Raw genomic sequence first — 18639 nt, 5'->3', positions numbered from 1 at the left:
AAAAATTAATAGAAACTATTAGTCAAATATGGCATGCTAATCACAAAAAGTATCGTGAAACTATTAGTCAAATATGGCATGCCAACCACAAAAAAATACCGCTGTCTCTCATAAAGAGGGACCACTCAACTGTTGCTACAATAATAGACGTAAGCAAACAAGTTAAAAAAAAAAAACATCGTCTGGGGGCACTGATAGAATCACCCCGTAAATATGTCACATTTATCCGTCAATGGCCAGACTCCTCACTGTCAAAATTATGGACACACAAACCAATACATTTCCTTTAAGGAAATACCATAATTGCTCTTGCAGAGGCTACCTACTAACAAGTCACTTTTGGAACAAGTCTAAGAAATTGCATGTTGCAACTTTAAACCTAAGGTTGTGCCCTCCTGCCATTTTACATAAATTAATGTGCAAAAACCATACTTTTTAAGAGCCTCATCAACTTGTTAGAGAGAGACAGAGAGATGGGGAACAGTATAGGAGGAAGAAAGAAAGCTAAGGTGATGAAGAAGAAAGGGACAGAGTTGACTGTAAGACTTTCTGGAACTGCGTTTTATTGCTAGCAACCGATTCGCTATGCTCACTTTGCTTTCTGCCATTTCAGACCAAATCTTGCGTACCTGTGCGTCTGAGAGATTAAAGTTACAGATCTAAAGCTTGACTGTCTGGTCTTGGGTAGCAGATATCCGGCAAGATCATGCCGGTTATGTACCCTGGGTCCTTTTTTTTTTTTTTTTTTTAATGTAATTTCCCAGTGCTACTTGAGTGCGTATGTACAGAATGACGTTGATGTTGTTGCAATTCCAACGGGCCTTTCCCTTTACTTTTCAAATAAGATCTGTGAGCTTTTCGGGATGGAGTTCTCCCATCGGTATTAGCAGCAACACCAGCCACGTTGGCTGGTGGTTTTGTTGGGCCCACACGCAGTAGCTTCCGATCGGGCCACGAGCGGTGTTCGATCTGGCATCTCCCCAGAATGGATAGCCCACGTTAGCAATCTTCCCATAGTTGAACCGATTAATACCACAACTCGAATACCAATCATTGGCGCATAAAGACACAGGAAGCTTGATGAAAACCAAGAATTTAATGAAGAAAAGAAGAAGAAAAGCAAACTGTTTGGAAAGCCAAGACTCCATTTCTTCTCTGAACTAAATGAGGAGCTACAGTGGAGGCAAGATTTGACTCCATGGGTCTACTGGACTAGCTATGGGACAGAGATCGGAGGATCCCGAGGGAGAAAGAGAGAGATGGAGAAAATTGATAACCATGCGGCAGAAGGAAGATTTTTCTCGCATCGTGCTGATAACGTGTTGTGATCCAATAAAAAAGAGAGAGAATGAGAGCGAGATCAAGAAAGAGAGAGAGAGATCAAGAGAGAGGTTCTCATTATCTTGTAATATGAACTTAGAAACACCCATATATATAGGGGTACAAAAGTCTTAATTGACGGCTACGACTTGGTCAATTACGATGGCTAAATGTGGTCATACAATACAAGTTGGTTTATAACATTCTTATAATTATTGAGCCGAGTGTTACATCTTATCTTGCCACAGGGTCGTATTTGGAAACTAGTGAGCATACACATGAATTTGGTTGCAATTAAACAAAACCCATTCAACAAAGATATGCAATGAAGAGATATTCATTGGATAGACTGGCAAAGCTAATGAACCATATTACAACTTAACTACTATTATACATTAAAATATTAATATTTTCTACTTTAATTCAAAATTTTTGTGCTTGAAGCAGTTTGAAGTAAATAAAATAATAATTTTTTCTATTTTTTTTATTTAGTTGTAAACAAATTGTAGTTTTTTTTTTTTTTTTAAGAAAGAGTGGGCAGTCACCTATCCAATAGTGATGCCCCCAAATTTATTAATAAAAACCCTCACGTAAGGTGGAGGAAAACCGTGGAAAAATAAAAACCCTTAAGAGAAAGAACATCTAAACCAAGCCCGAAAAAGACTCTGAACAAGCCTATGAACAAAAATATGAGTATAACAACCAAGAGGAAAAACTACAAAACCAATACTAGCAACATCTTAAAAAAGGCAACCCCGATAAGTCCAACCGTAACAAACCTCTAAGGACCCGAGGCAATATAGAATTAGTTGTGTAAAAAAATTGTAGTATAGTTGTTATTATATTATTTTTCGATTGGCAATTAATTTATTTCCGCATAAAATTTTAGATAATGATACACCTATAACTTTTTTATAACTATTTTACAACTAATTTTAAATTTGCCAATGTAATTGTGCCACTTCATTAAAAAATAATTTTAAATTTACATGACTACCCTTCGTCTTGAGTAGAGTTGTAAAATAGTTATAGAAAAATTGTAAACTTATCATTTTCCTAAAATTTCTCCATATTTTGTTAACACTTCTCTAAGCTGACCCGTGTCTGCACATTTATAAGTGAGCTTTTGGTTTTATTTTGAGTCACACTTGCTCACAACCAGATTGCTAGCCCCTTCAAAACTGAAATGTAGTTGGTCAAAATCTATTAAAATGGAGCCCAATTGTTTTAAGCCACCATGCACCTAACACCATACTACCATAGTCTATCATAAGTGGCAATGTCCATTTGGAATAAAAGTTCTTGCACTACCGAATCTACTTTGCAACAGTGCTTACTAAAGAAATGGTTATTCTTTTTGGTCACTTTTTTCATTTTCTTTTATTTTTTTACCGTCATGAGTTGTGTAAGCATCGTACACTTTTTTTAAAAAATAGTGGGATTCATTATTAAAAAATTAATTTTTTCATGTAAGTTTCATATTTACTTATTTTTTAAAAGGAGTGTGCAGTACTTGTGCATAGACTCTATAACTGCAAATATCATATCGCTTATCAATATTAATAGTTTGAGGGTATAATTCCAAATTTGGTAGTAGTTTTAGGGTAGAAGGTATTTTCTTCTATTAATTCAAAGAGAGAATTAACTATCTTGATAACGGGTACTAAATTAAAAAATAAAAATGCAAGTTGTCAAAATGTGGTGTAAAAACCCTCTCATGAGAAGCAAACACCTACAAGTTCTATTACTTCTCAAAATAATTGAATTACGCTGGTGTGTTTTCCTTAATGTGATGTTTGATGTCAAACCACATTATTTTGTGGGTATATTTTTGTATAATCTCTTTGTAGCTGAAGTATTTTCTTTATGTAAAATAAAAAATAAGGAATTGGCAATCATCCGTTGATAGGGATGTAAAGTGTAAACTCAGATGTAGATCCGGGTACCTGGCTATATCTGGGTTGGCGTCTGGATTTATAATGCGGTCTGGGTATCCGCCCAAGTTAAATCAGTTATAACTTGGGTGGGTACCAGGTTATAAAAATCCAGATATCCAAGTCGTAACTGGACATCTGGATTTGTTAAAAGACCATTTTTAAGAGAAATGTTACGAACACGAAACCACATCGTTTTGATCTTTAAAACAACTTCATTTCATCTCTAAGGAAAATTTTCTTTTTTAAAATGTGAAATCGAGTTATCTGTACCTAGTATCCACATTATATAACTGTACCCACATTTGGATAGGGGCAAATAAGAAATCCGGAAACTGCCAAATAAAAAAATGGGTACAGATAAACACTGTTGAATGGTTTGATCATCTTAAAGGTGGTGATCACTACCCCTTAGAGTGGCCACTCAAGATTGGGAAGGCCAAGTTTTTGTTGCAATCAACCAGGGCGTGCTAATTGCTAAAAGGGAGTAGTCTTTCCATCTTCCAATCCGAAATTATTGTCTCTCAAGTAGGCATCTTGTTTATACATTTGATTTATGTCATCCTATCCATTTCGAGTTGGTGCCCCTCAATCAATGACTGCACTGCTTGCATGGAATATTCAACCCTCTAAATGAGTTGTACCTTTATCTTAGACGATCTCCTAAAATGAAAGGAAGTATCATGTGTATATACTCTAAGAGTACCTACTAACTACTTGATATGAACGAAAAAACCTGAGAGAAAACCAAATGTCTCATAAATGCTTGCAATCCTTGATCCTAATATCGATTCTAAATAATTCCATGGTACATTTTTAAGTTATATACAAAAATTGTAGCACCAAGAGAAAGAAGAACAATGTTTTCCTAAACGAAAGGGTCTATGCCTCATTATTTTCTTTCATGTACATGTAAAGAGCAAAATTTGATAAGATTAGCAAGAGTCCTATTAAAGCCAACAATAAATAAATTGAGAAATAGATGAAATTACAAATTTTTCATTCATAACTTGGTTTTTTTTTTTTTTTTTTTTTTTACCTCAAAAGTTTTTATTTGCATGTCAAACTATCTATGCTTTTCAATTCTTTTTTTTTTAATAATAACATAATAGAAATTACATTCATTAATAAAAAAACTTTTTAGCCATTACAATAGAGTCGGCACACACATGCATGACCTCATCCATATCAATCAGTTCCTCTTCCAATTTTTTTTTTTTTTTTTTTGCTAAAGAGTGGGCTATCATGTTCGCTTCCCTTATGTATTGGAGATTTCCCATTAATGTTACCCCTAAATTATCTCATTTGCTTCTCCAATTAGCTGGCCATATGGACACATGTTCACTCTTGCTTCTTTAGTGCATTAACCACTTATAGCGCATCCTCTTCCAATATTACCTTTGACTAGAGCTAGATGGCAGGCCCCCACAACTTGACCCGCCCATTCTACTAGGGGTGGGCAGGCATCCACCTACCCTAAGTGCAAGTGCGGACGAGTGCCTAACTAAAAAATCTACATGTGGGTAGGGAGCGGGTGGGTACCCCACTTGTCCAGAATAGTATAACATATATATATATATTAAAAAATCTCTATATAAGAGCATCCTCATTGGATTATGCAAATGCAAATCCAATGAGGAATTTAGCTAATGTAACTTGAAAATACACCACATTGAATTATGCAATTTCAAAAAAGTTGGCTTTTAGCTATAGTAAAGTTAAAGGTGCCGGTTATATTTGATTGATACTATAGCAAGACCAAATGAATAAAAAATTATTTTCTTGGGTTAGGACACTCTCTCTCCCTCGATTTCTCCTTCTACCGAATTTCTTTGTTTCCTCTGTTCCTCCCACGTGTTCTTCTTCTCCATTTTCTTTCTTCCAAAACTGTTCTCTATTTTCTTTTTATTGAAACTCCTCTTCTCTTCCTCTCCATTTTCCTTCTACCCAAACTCCTCTTCTCTTCCTCTCTATTTTCTTGTTCTCTTGTCTTTCAAACACACTCACTGGGTAAGATTTCTGCTCGATTTCCCTGGGTTTCCTTCACACATAGCTCGGCTTCTCTATGCCATCTATGTTTGAAATCTTTTTGCAAAGATTAGTTCAGCATCAATGGACATAGCAGCCAACATTCAAGAAGGGGAACATAAAGTTAAAGGCCTTTGATTTGGGTGGGCATTAAATTGCTTGGAGAGTCAGGAAGGACTACTACACCAATTTTTTTTTTTTTTTTAATTCTGTCTTTTGTTTGGGTTTTTTTATTTATTGCATTTTCTCGACAACCAAGCAAAAACTATTGATGATGTTTATATTATTGAGTATTGTAGCCATGAAAGCAATGACTTTGTGTGATCAGGGTAGCATTTTGGATGTACCCACTCGTGTTTCTTGGGATACTGAAGGTAATGGAAATTTGTAAATATTTATTGTTGAGATTGAAGTTTAGAAACAAATAGATTTAAATTATAGTTTATGAAATTCTTTGTTTTGATTTCATGAATACTTCCATTCATGGGAACTGATTGTTACTTTAGCTTGGCTCTCTTATTTTTTATTATTATTTTATCTAATATATGGATAATTCAATGTGAGAATAAATTTTGAGTAGAATGGTCAAATGCAAAATCATGTCATATTATGTAAATTTCACATTTGCATTTGCATAATCCAATGATGATGCTCTAAATACCTCAAACCCTAACTTCTTTTTCTCATTCCTCTCATTTTCTACTCCACCTACTCACATCTCTTCTCTTCACTTATTCTCCTTCCTCTCACCTGCTATACTTAATGTTTTTTATATCTTCTTCCTTTTATTTTTTATTTTTTTTATGTCTTTGTGATATTGTGCAATTTTTTATTTTTTTATTTTTATGTATTTGTGATTTTGTGTGATTTTTTGTTTTGCAAAAATTTTGTTGCTGGACAGGATAGGCAGATGGTGATGGTGTCAATCCACCCGCTTGGGAAGTAGATGCGGATGTTCAAGGATGTGGGCAAGAAAGAGGTGTAGGGATCAGATTTAGCCATTCGTCGAAAGGAGACAGGGTGTGGGAAGGTTTGGTTGTCCATATCTAATGTGGGTCGCACCATGGTCCATGGAGATTTCCCGTTTAGGGCGGGTAGCACCCCTACCTTTGACAATCCCCAATCTTTAAGTGTTGTGTTTTTGTTTATCTTAAAGACTCAATCTTAAACAAGGATGCATATTGAAAAAACATTGGTATTTTAAAGTAAAAATTGGAATTTGTGATAGTTTAGAGTGTAAAATGAGAAACTAAAAAGTGTAATTTCTCCTAATCATATTACATTGAACCGCTACAAACAACTAGATAATAATTCCAATTACATATTGATAACTAAGTCTATACTAACTTCCTAATTCCGTTTCAATACATTACAATCTATTTATAATAAAAGAGTGGGTTTAGAGCCTACTAAGTAGGAATGCATGTGATGATGACTTGAACCAAAATATCCCACTATAGATCCCATGTTGGACTGAAATACTTTTGCGACTGGTGCTGATTTGACCAAAGTGTTCTTGCAAGAGACCTTAGTTAGGCTAAAATGCCCTTGCTTTACATCCGAACATACTAAAGTACCCCTACAACAAATCAAATTAGACAGAAACAACCATGATCTAAATCAAATCGAAATTTCTAAAACTATTGACAACCAAAAATCTCTAGAACCAAAAATCTCCACAACCAAAACAGGCCATGACAAAGTTAAGAGATCCAAGGACCACAGTGCAACCCACATCAGCTTCGATCCAATAACCCATGATAGAGATGGACCACAACACCCATGACCACAAAAAGGATGGACCATGAGGTGACACACAACAAAGATGAACACCCATTGACAAGACCCACTGTAAAGATTGACCAAAATCTCCACAACCAAAAACTAGAAATCTCCAGAACTAGTGATCCGTGGCTGCGTTGATCCAGTGATCTCACAGTAGCATTGATCTAGTGACCTACCGCATAGTTAAGAGATCCCACGGTAGTGTCAACCTAGTGACCCATATAAGGGATGGATCATGGCATGGCCCACATTAGAGATGGACAATTACATTGATGTGACCCACACGACTCACCATGGTGCAACCTACAACATGCTTTCCTATACTCAAAGTTTGCCCCACATTAACATGACTCACCAAGCACTTTTGTTGCCCATTGTGTTTGTGGGGGGAAAAGGTGGCAAGCATTTTTTCTCAGTTGGGTGCAAACACTTTATGGTCGACCTTAGGGTCAAGCACTTTTGCTCGCCCCTCCATGTTGCTCGCACTCGGGGAGCACTTTGCCATCATGTGCTTAGAAAAAGGGTTTTTTTTTTTAGGGCGGGGGGCATTTTTGCTCGCTCTCCAGAGTGTAGGCACTTTGGTTGTGGGCACATTTGCTCGCTCCTCTACCCAACGAGCTCTTATACTCACATCTAACCGAACGTTAATACTCCTTTACAGTGCTTCTCGAGGGGGCGACCATTGTTGCTCTTCAAGGAGTTGAACTTTGTTGCTCCTAATGGTGCTCACCTCGGGTGCTACTAGGGGCTGAGCACTTTTAATCGCACAAAGGGTGAACATAGGATTCAAGTTTCATAATTAGGGAAAAGTACTGGCATGCTACTATCGGTAGACTAATGAAGTTACAAAGGCAGAATTGGAAAAAGTTGGATACCTCATAAGATAAGGGTTTGGCATGAGTTAGGGGGAGACTCTATGCCAGCTCACTGGTGGGTAAGAACACTGGATGAAAATGAAGTTGCTAGAATGCTGTTTTGGAAGGGCCCCTCCAAGAGGAGGTGAACCTCTGGTTTACTTGACAAGGTCAATCTAAGTGCCTTTTTATCTATTATGTTAAGGTTAGTTATGAACCTAGAGGGCTGTGCGGAATGTTTGTGGCATGTCGAAATGTGGGCACTTTCCCATCCTTTGCTTGCCTTGGTGGTGAGCACTGTTACTCTTCATGGTGCTCGCCATGAGTTCGACCTATTCTTGGTATCCCTAAGGTTCTAGTTGTTGTTGCTTGCCCTTGGGTTCAAGCATTTTTTACTCACCCGGTGTGTGAGCTATCTTTGCTCACCTGGGTATTCGAGGTGGTAGGCATTTTTGCTCACCTTCTGGGTTGTGGGCACTTTTGCTCACCCATCCACCTCGAGCTCTTTTGCTCTCTCTTAGCCGAATCTTCATGCTGATTCATGGCACTCACCGAGGTGACGATCACTGTTGCTCTTCAAAGGGGCGAGTTTTGTTGCTCCTCATGGTGCTCGCCACTGGCCTTTGGCACGGGGCACTTTTGTTTGCCTCTTGTCTGAGTTTTGTTGCTCGCCCTAGGGTCCAATCTCTCCTTGCTCACCCCTAGGTCTGAGCATCTTCGTTCGCCTTGGGGTACGAGCATTCTTTGCTCATCCCTGGGTCCAAGTACTTATCTCTTGCAGTATTAAAAACATCAATTCTTTTTTTTTTTTTCAAATTTCAAATAATCTTTATAGGGGGAGCCGGGCATGTGCATTGCATATGCCTTCCTACCAGTAATCTCTTAAAGCACAGCTTATATTAAAATAAATTCATTTATTTGAACGTATTAAATAAATGCTAGACATTCATAGGGAATTATAAGAAAGTTACTTTCAAACTAATTGGACTTTATGTGACACTTATTTTAAAACTTTCAAATCTTATTAATAATTAACAGGGATTATAAAGGTCACAATGGGGTTATGATGGGCATCAAAATAGACATAGTCTTAAAGATCCGTTTCAAGTTTTAGATGGGTCAATTACACAATCAAGAGCTAAGAAGATCAATGAGGCAATGTAAAGATTTGTGAAATTCACTTGGGATGAAGTTAGCAAGAGCCCAACACTCAAGATGGGCTTGAAAGAAAAAGAACTAATTTTGACCCATTTGATATAAGTTATGGAAGAGAGTAACATGATTTAAAGGCTTTGGGCACTTGAAAGCTTTCAACTTAGTTAATTCATTTAAAGGACTTATTTTATTAGTTTAGAATAATTAAATTTATTATGAGAATGACTTAAGAGCATATTGGAAAAGTTATTATTTTGTTGAACTAGGGTTTCAAGGAGTTACTGTAGTGTGGCACTGTTCACTTAAGGGTATTTTTTTGGAAGATGCCTTATTTTGACCTAGGGTCATTTTTGTTGGGGAGTATTTAAACATCTTTGGCTGCCCACTTCAAGGAGACAATTTGGTGATTATTTTCTTTGTGAGTTGAATTTTTTTATCTCCTTTTGTTCTTCTTGAATTTTTAAACTTATCAAAAGTAAATCACAACTTTTGAGGCGTTCCTCCTTTGTAATCTGGGTTCTTGAGATAAGTTCTTCAACGGGTCTAGATTTTAATATAGAGTCTGTCTACAGATCAGCCACTGTAGTGGTGTACACAAAACACACCCTATGTGGCATATATATATTTTTTACTAATCAAAACGTGCATTTTGATTCAAATCAAAATATTGGTTTTAGTAATCATCTACTCTCAAATTTGTCCTGCGAAACCCCATCCCCTCAACGGCAACCCGTTTCTACAATCACTGCCCAGAGCCTCCCGGCAATGCCGTGTCTCCCATCAGCACCACCGAGGCCACGCTCCTCCGTTTGCCCAGCCTCGCCTATCCCCGCGAGGTCATTGACCGGTGCAAAGCAGATCCCGAACTCACGAAACCCAAACCCACCCGCCTTCCATCCAAGAACCTGCATCGCCTACCTCTTCCCAGCACCGCCTGGAGACGACATCTCTTTGTTTAGTGCCACACGCCCTTACGTCTTTCTGTTGCCACCACTTCCTTCGAGGTGATTGAACGGTGCAAACCAGTGACTCTCTTTCCGAACACAACACATGTTTCACCGGTGCCCCTGCTCAGCTTCATAGGTAAATATTGTACCATTTTTCCTTCCTTCCATACTATTATCTTCTTCATGTGTTCTTTGGTGACAGATAGAATTAGAAGGACACGATCTTAAAATCTTTTATATCACAGGTAATGTATTAGCATCTAAAGTAGTCGTTTTTTTTTTTTTTTGTTAATACAACCTGGGTTTGCAAGACATGATTGGAACTTGTTTGTTTTAGTAGGGATGAGTAAATAAATAAGTTAATGATAAAATTGATACTGCTAATGAACCATTTGTTTAATTTTTCTTATAGTATTGTTTAGATGGGTCTCCATATCTATATATAGCCGCAAAGAAAGCTCTGGCATTTGCCATTCATGCATACTTGATATTCTCGACACATCTTCTATGCTTTGGTAACTAGGTTTGCCACCATAATTTTGCATTTGTATAATTTTTGTCTTCACAGAAAGGAAGATGACATATATGTGGATTGTCTAATTTAAAGAATATGCTCATAAAAATGCTCTTATTTCTACCTTGAGTCTAAGGTAAGATGCAAGTTTGAAGTTCTTGAAGTTACAATGTCAAAAAAAAAAAAAAAAAAAAAAAAAAAGGAAAATTTTTTTGAAAATAAAAAGAAGCAATTTGGAAAGAAAGAAAGTCTTTGCTATTTGTTAAGAAGTGCATGATACAAAGTTGTTGCCATCTCTTTTTTAAACATTTAAGAAAAAAAAGAACTAGGAGGCACATTTGAAGGGCGTCCAAGCATTTTTCTAATTTTATCGCTTTTATCATGCATATTTTATGTAATAAGAAAGCTTTGAATTAATATTGATCTTTTCAACTTGATTTTGTTGCTTAATTTTACTTCATAAATATACCACCAGCAACTTAGACATTTTGTGCTTTGATTTCCATTGATATTAAGAGAATGTAGTCTGTCAAATTTTTGAGGGTGCATGGGTACTTTTATCTAATCATATTGGTTAAAGCATTCTCTCTCTCTCTCTCTCTCTCTCTCTCTCTCTCTCTCTCTCTCTCTCTCTCTCTCTCTCCTAGCACAAGAATTAATAGTTTAAGACAATACGGTTGGTTGGAGATCATGAATAATTGTGGAGATGTTATTTTATGTCTTGATATTTTGCAAATTTTCTGTTCACAAGAGGGATTTGTTGTATCAGTTTGGTGGAAGTCTCTGCTAGACTGTTTCTTAGTATTAAAAGCAGAGCACTTTGTACCAACAAAATAGTTCTTTTGTTTCTATGTCTCGAGCATTCCATGTTGTGATAATTGGTGGGTTGCTATAATAATTTTTTTTATACAAAGGATAAAATTCAATAAGATTTTTAGCATTATCTTGACCAAGATAACCATGTTTTTATGTTTGCCATGTTTTTATTATCTTGATCTTTTGTTTAAAATTAAGATCTTTTAGTTTTTGTATGGTGCCATTTTTTTTAATCAACTAATACTGATTATAATATGGTGCTTTTTCTTTTAAGCGCAAACTGCATTTTGTTTCTTTTGCTTATTGTAGAACTTTAACTAACATGAAACATCATATATTTCTCAAAAATCTTAATATGTTAAACTGTATCTCATCATGATGACTAGTTAAGTGATCTGTTTTTATAGAAATAGCTAGCTAGATATGCATGCCCTTCAATTATGATGTACACCAATGCACTATTCTATTTATACCATTTTTCTTTATTTACTTTTTAGATTGTGTATTAAGTGTGAGAGTTTAACATTCATTTTTCTTCCTTTGCCATCATGTGCTTCGCCTTTAATCCGGATAAAGACATTCTTACTTTTAGTGTAATGGGGGAAGAGGAAGATGCAATGGCACCCAGGCCTTCGATGTCGACTTCACAATCATTTTTGACGCCTCAAAATACACATGAGTCTCCAAACATCTTTACTGTGAGTATGCATGTTGATGTCTATTTTGCTTTTAATAAAGTGTGTTTGACGTGCTCATGAACTATTTGATGTAATTGCATAATTGTAGCATCAATTTGATATAAATATGCCCTACCCTTCGTCGAGTAATCCGGAGGGTTTTAGGCGAGTCAAAGAGTCATTCTAGGTATTACATCTCCACATCTCCTAATTTCTTAACCAAAAAATAACAAATATTTTGTTTATTTTTTATTTTTATCTCATGATCTAATTTTTCCTATCAACATTCCGTGGGTTGATGAATTAAATGATATATGCAGTACCCTCTGTCATCAAGTAATCCAGAGGATTTTAGGCATGAATTGTCAGAATTTTCCACATTTGAAGAAAATGCCCGATGCACATTTTCTGACCAAGCTGATGGTATTACACTTTTATTTGCTTTGACTTTTATTACACCTTTATTGAATTGATGATAATTCATCCCTATGTTTCCATGTTTAGAGATGTTATTCGACCTAGATGATGATATAGAGGGTACTCCTGTTGTCTTGGATGATTTAGTACAGGTTGAAGCGCCAACATCCGGTATGAAATTTGGGAGTGAGAAAGACCTTATGGCCTATTATAAGCAATACGCCAACAAGAGAGATTTTGTGTAAGAACATAGAGGACAAAGAAAGATGATGATGAGAGGCCTGTGTATATTACCATTGGGTGTACCCGTGGCGGAAAATTTCAACCCAAGGGCAATAATATCTTGAAGCCATGACCAACAACTAAAACTAGTTGTAAGGTGACTCACTAAAAAATGAGTAGCACTAAAGCTATCCCAAGTGCAGGAGGATGTCGTGTAATACTTAGGAATAAATTCATAGATCGTCTCCTCAGGGAAAGTTTACTTAAACATCAAACTCGTTGAAAAAGGTGAAAACTTCACAAAGAGAAAATAAAATGATGGTATGTGCAAAGGATGGGAGATGACACTAGTCTTGGACTAGATTCATATTTTTGGATTTTGATTGTCAGATTGGAATGTAAAGGACTAATAGATTAAACTCAGAATTTAATAAAACTAAATTAAGAATTAAACTAAATTAGAAAGTAATTGATAAAACATGCACTGAAAATTGAAAAGCCCCAAAATCAATGTTCTAGGGTTCATCATTGTATTCAAATCACAAATTTTCAAATTAAACCACAGTAATTGTAATCACTATTAAAATGAAAACTTAACGAAACGATAAAAATAAATAACATAAATTAAATGAATAACAAATAAATTACTCAAACGTCTAAATCAAAATTCTCCAAAATAATTCAGAAACTTAAAACTGAAATGAAATAGGAAGTAGGGAATTGAAAAGATCAAGCCAATTGAATGGAGATGAAGATTCGAAGCGGTGGAGGAAGCTGAGCTGCAGTGGCAATTGGACCCCTCAAGGAGTTCTTCAATCTGCTGCAGTGTGAGTGAATGATCCAGTGGAAATTGTGTAGCTGCGTGAATGATCGATTGTATGAATCCTCCTCTCCGAATCTGAACGAAAATCAAAGGAAAAATGAGTTCTAAGTATTTCTCTAATCAAAACAGAGTTTTCCAGGCCAAAGGTCCGTCCTAAGATGTAAAAAAAACATATATATATACTCTGACGGCGGAATAAACCCTGATCTGTAAAATACGATATTCGCTCGAGCGGAGTGTCGAGCGAACATCGAGCGTTCGACTCTGTCTAAATTCGCTCGAGCGGCCTGTCGAGCGAACATCGAGCATTCAACTCTGCCTGAATTCACTCGAGTGGCTAAATGCCTCCGCTCGAGCGATCTCTTTTCCCACAACTCGCTCGAGCCCACTGTTGAGCAGAAGTCGAGCGCTTGAATCTGCCTAACTTCGCTCGAGCGGCCAGAAGCCGCCGCTCTAGCGATATGTACCATAATCCATATTAATCAATAGTTGATAAAATTAGAGCAAAAATTCATGCTTTTAATTAATTAAAATCACAACTTTGATTCATTCATTTTTCCCTATAAAACCAATGATAAAGTAATGAAAGAATTAATATATATTGGTTCCAAAAGTATTAAAAATGCAATAATTCAGTTCAATCATAAGGCAAAAGTAAATGCAACATTGAACAAGAATGACAAATGTGTTGTCGCCATTGTTCAAAATGCTCACAACCACATTACTGTGAGTCTAAAAAAGACAAGACTCATACAATCTCACAAGTATCTAGATGAATATAGTCAAATAATCCTCAACTTGAATGATATAGCCGGTATCCAAATGAATAAGAATTATTATTCTCTTGTCGTAGACGCAGGGGGTTTTGAGAACCTAGATTTCCAAGAGAAAGATTGTCAGAATTACATTGACAAGACTAGACATTTAAGATTGGGTAAAGGAGATGGTGAAGCACTTAGTGACTATTTCCGAAGAATGAGAAATCAAAATGATGGTTTCATTTATGACATTGACGTTGATGATGAGGGAAGGTTAAGGAATGTCTTTTGGGCTGATGCACGAAGTCAAGTAGCTTATGAATATTTCAGAGACGTTATAACCTTTGATACAACTTATCTAACAAACCAATACGGGATGCCTTTTACTCCATTTGTTCGTGTTAACCACCATGGCCAATCCATACTACTAGTGACGGGGTTGTTGTCGAACAAGAATACACATACCTTTGTTTGATTGTTCCGAATGTGGTTGTATTGCATGAATGGTCGAGTGCCCAAAGCAATCATAACCGACCAAGATCGGGCAATGAAGAATGCAATTGCGCTTGTATTTTCGGAGACCTGTCATAGATATTGTCTATAACATATCATACGCAAACTTCCAGAGAAGTTAGGATCTCACTCCCAATTCAGCACGGGGTTAAAGACTCCCATTTAGGCTGCTTTGTATGATTCACAAACCTGCACGAAATTTGAGGAGAGATGGGGTCAACTACTTGATAAGTATGACCTCAGAGGGAATAGTTGGCTCCAGACCTTCTACGATGAAAGGTCATTTTGGGTTCCAGTGTACTTGAATGATGTTTTCTGGACTGGTATGAGCACCACACAACGTTCAGAAAGCATGAATACTTTTTTCGATGGGTATGTCTATTCTAGCATCACCTTGAAAGAATTTGTCGACTAATTTGATAATGCTCTACGCAAGAAGGTCGAAATAGAGACGACGACTGACTTCAACTCTAGCAACCAACTATCCCCTGTGTTTCCTCTTTCAACTTTGAGAACTTTGAGAAGCAGTTTCAGAAGGTATATACAAATGCAAAGTTTAAAGAGTTCCAACAAGAGGTGATGGGCATAATGTGTTGTAATTGCACACTAGTAAGTAAGCAAGGGTGCATTTCAACTTTTGATATGTTGGATGAAATATCTTTGATGACTGCACAAAAACAATCCACTACACACTTTACTATAACGAAGATGAATGTGAGCTAAAGTGCACACTTGTGGATTGTTTGAGATGAGGGGTATTTTATGTAGACATGCACTTAGAGTTTGTCAGTTCAAGAGGATTAATGTGCTCCTAGACAAATATGTCTTGGATCATTGGAGGAAGTATGAGAAGAAAACACATTGATCCAAAGTAGTTATGATGACCATCGGGCTAGTGGAGACGCACTGAGGTATGAGATGGTGGTTAAAACATGCATGAAATTAGCAACAAAAATATCCCCAAATGAGATGCGTGTCAATGTGTTCCTGCGGATAGTCCAGGACTTTGATAAAGGAGGTGATGATGTAACATTTGGGTCGAAATCCGAGTCAACAAATGTGGAGGGACCAAACATAGTCATTAATAAGGGTAAAAAGATATTAAGTCCCCACGTGATCCGAGGGAAAGGGGGACCCCCTAATAAGAAAAAGGTTCCGCCTGTGGAAAAGATGGCAACTAAGAGAAAGAAAAAATAGGTAATAATTTTGCATTTGTAGCATATAGTCAGTAAAATTCTAATTTTGTTTTTTCTAATTTTGTTTTGTAATGTAGACCTATAAGAAAATATTTGATGATGACAAACCATTGGCTGACATAACGGGAGCTCCACTTGAGCAACACAACATTATCCGTCAATTGATGCCATCGAGAGATGAGGTCTTCATTTCTTGTTCTACCTCTTGTCTTCGCTTACCTGTGAATTTTCTAAATTTTTTATTAAGTATGTTGAATTCTTTATGATTGAGAACCTAAATCTATATTTGTTTTATTTTAGATGTGTGAACATCTTGATGTGCTGTAATGATGGAGATGCTTTGTGGAGGGTTTCTGGAGATATTATGTGGAGATTTTGTGATGATATGAAATTTTGTGGAGATCTAATGTGGAGATCCAAAGTAGTTTGATGGTGGGAAATTTTGTGGAGGGTTTTTGGACATATTTTGTGGAGATCTTGTAATGAATGTCCATTCTGTGAAGTGATTGTTTCGCATTTTTGATATGTTTTGATGGTGGTAGATTTTGTGGAGGGTCTACATGTAAGGGTTAGTAGTAAGTTTATGAACGGGTTCGAGTTTAGAAGATAAGTTATGCATTTATCAGAATTTTGGATTTTCTGTGCATATTAAATGGTGTTTTTATTATACACACTTGCTTTTTCCATTCCCAGGATATATGGTAAACCGCAGGACTTTGGATGACTATTAGTTTTCGCATCATCATAAAATTTATATACTTTAAGGAAAATACATTTTTGAACTAATTAATGGTAGTAATGCTTTTTAAGTCATGCGTGATGATTTAAATTATGAATACTATGGTTGTGCTTATTATTTTTGCTTCAAGCAAAGCTTTGGAGCGCTTTCTAATTAGAATTCATTAACATGTTTTAAGGTTGGATGCATACTTACACATTGTTGGTGGCGCAGGTTGTTTGATGTCTTACTTACCTTGATAAGATAGGCTGACGGCCAGGGGAATGCATTCAGGGGGGGAGAGAACATAATAAAATTACACTATTTTATGAGTACATTTATGACACTATAGATTGTTTAGAAAAAAATGATTAATATTTGAATTGATCACTGCATGCCCTTTCTGATTACAAGTCTCTTGTAGAGCATTAACTAATATATAGAAGGGGAACTGATAACTGCATCACCTCAGTTTGACATTGAAAAAATCTGGAAAAAACCGCATCATCCACAACATTTCGTGAATAACACGTGGCGGAAAGAGACACTAGTGACATCATGATGATTTCTTGAGATTTAAAGTTTTACAAGTTCTTATCAATTTTCATGGCTGAAACAATTTATTCTTCACTATCATCTTCTTCTTATAGATTTTGACATGTCTTACAATCTTGAATGATCGATTAGTTCCCTATGTTAGGTCTTTATTGAACTTTTTTGGTATACATAAAAATATATGGTAGTGACCTATAACTACATGGTTGTGAAGCTCATTGAATGTACTATATTATACCGAATGCCCAAATTCATGTTGGATTTTATTCACTTGGGACTTTGCAAGTTCGTCGAAGCACCTGGAAGAAGTTTTTGAATCAAGAACCATAATTGTGACTAATTTAAACAGATAGAAATATGATAGATGCGTTTTATATACAATGAGTTGGGTTTCTTAGTTGTGCTTACAAAACAATATTGTAGGTTACAGTACATTATAGTTTACAATGCTATTAGATGACAACTACAATGTTTGTTTATAGCTGGTGTTGTTATACACACCATTTCGGGGTTTTTTTTTTCTTTTTTTTTTAATCATGAATATTTGAGCAAATTTCCTATAAATCACATGTTATGTTGATGTTTATGTGAATTAATCATGTTATAATTACTATAATGGCAACTAAAGTCAGTTTAGAAATATATTTCATTACTTTAAGTGCAACATTTGATTAAAACTGCAAAGGGTCATGAAGAATAAAGAAATAAGGCCTTAACTCTTCATGTTTCCATGCAGTATGCACACTCTTCATGCCATTTTATATCTAATCTTTTGTTTCATTTATGCCATTCCAGATTTGAAGTTTGCTTTTGGTTAACATTCCAGCAGATGAGGGAATGGAGATTGTGGTGCATACTTTCAGGATTGACTAACAGTGACAAAATGGAAGCTCAGACAAGATGTTTATGATTTGCATTTGCAGCATATATTTAATTTAGTGAATGTAACTTTAGCACCCTATGTGGTTGCAAAGCATGCTTTCATTTTTGTATATATTGAGAGATAGAAGATGTAGCTGAATGTATACGTTGTAGATGAATATTGTAATGATTCAATAGAAAGCATGATTATTTTCTACATGCTAATTATGCTGCAACTCATGTCTTCCAAATTAAATCATGAGTATATTTGCTTGGTGTATTCAGGACTACATGTGCATAAATGAATTTTGGTTTCATTTTATGAACCATGAAAAATTCTCACGTTGGGTATTATGCTATTCGAGTAGTCAATGTCTTTAACTGGTATTTTGTGAGGTATTCTTGTCTCAATGGGTAGCTGGCCAAATGTAAGAAATCTGTGGCATTCTACAATGGACATTTATACACTTTTATTTTCAGGTTAGGTGCATCAAATTGCAGTTCAAGAACATGCACTGATTGTTTCGCATATGACCAAGATATATG

The 18639-nt window shown here is 36.0% G+C and overlaps 1 protein-coding gene across 8 annotated transcripts; it reads left to right on the top strand.

Annotated features, from left to right (window-relative positions):
• Positions 1-9608: 9608 nt before the first annotated feature.
• On the top strand, positions 9609-18318 carry LOC122280563. 8 transcript variants are annotated; one of them, XR_006229937.1, is made up of 6 exons: positions 9609-10159; positions 11930-12051; positions 12140-12217; positions 12351-12453; positions 16037-16141; positions 16260-18318. XR_006229937.1 is itself a non-coding variant. In XM_043091518.1 (4 exons), exons 2-4 carry the CDS (start codon positions 11950-11952, stop codon positions 12690-12692), a joined length of 363 nt encoding a protein of 120 aa, XP_042947452.1. In that variant the 5' UTR covers positions 9609-10159; positions 11930-11949; the 3' UTR covers positions 12693-12948. The 8 variants fall into 8 exon arrangements, 1 of the variants encoding a protein (XP_042947452.1); XR_006229934.1 differs by having other exon boundaries at positions 9610-10159; positions 18028-18318; XR_006229938.1 differs by lacking the exons at positions 16037-16141; positions 16260-18318 and adding an exon at positions 12535-12948.
• Positions 18319-18639: the final 321 nt, after the last annotated feature.

This window comes from Carya illinoinensis, chromosome 11 (assembly GCF_018687715.1).
Source record: "Carya illinoinensis cultivar Pawnee chromosome 11, C.illinoinensisPawnee_v1, whole genome shotgun sequence".
Taxonomy (NCBI): Eukaryota; Viridiplantae; Streptophyta; class Magnoliopsida; order Fagales; family Juglandaceae; genus Carya; species Carya illinoinensis.
The sequence above is the reverse complement of the archived record's forward strand: the minus strand, read 5'-3'. Positions and strand labels throughout refer to the sequence as shown.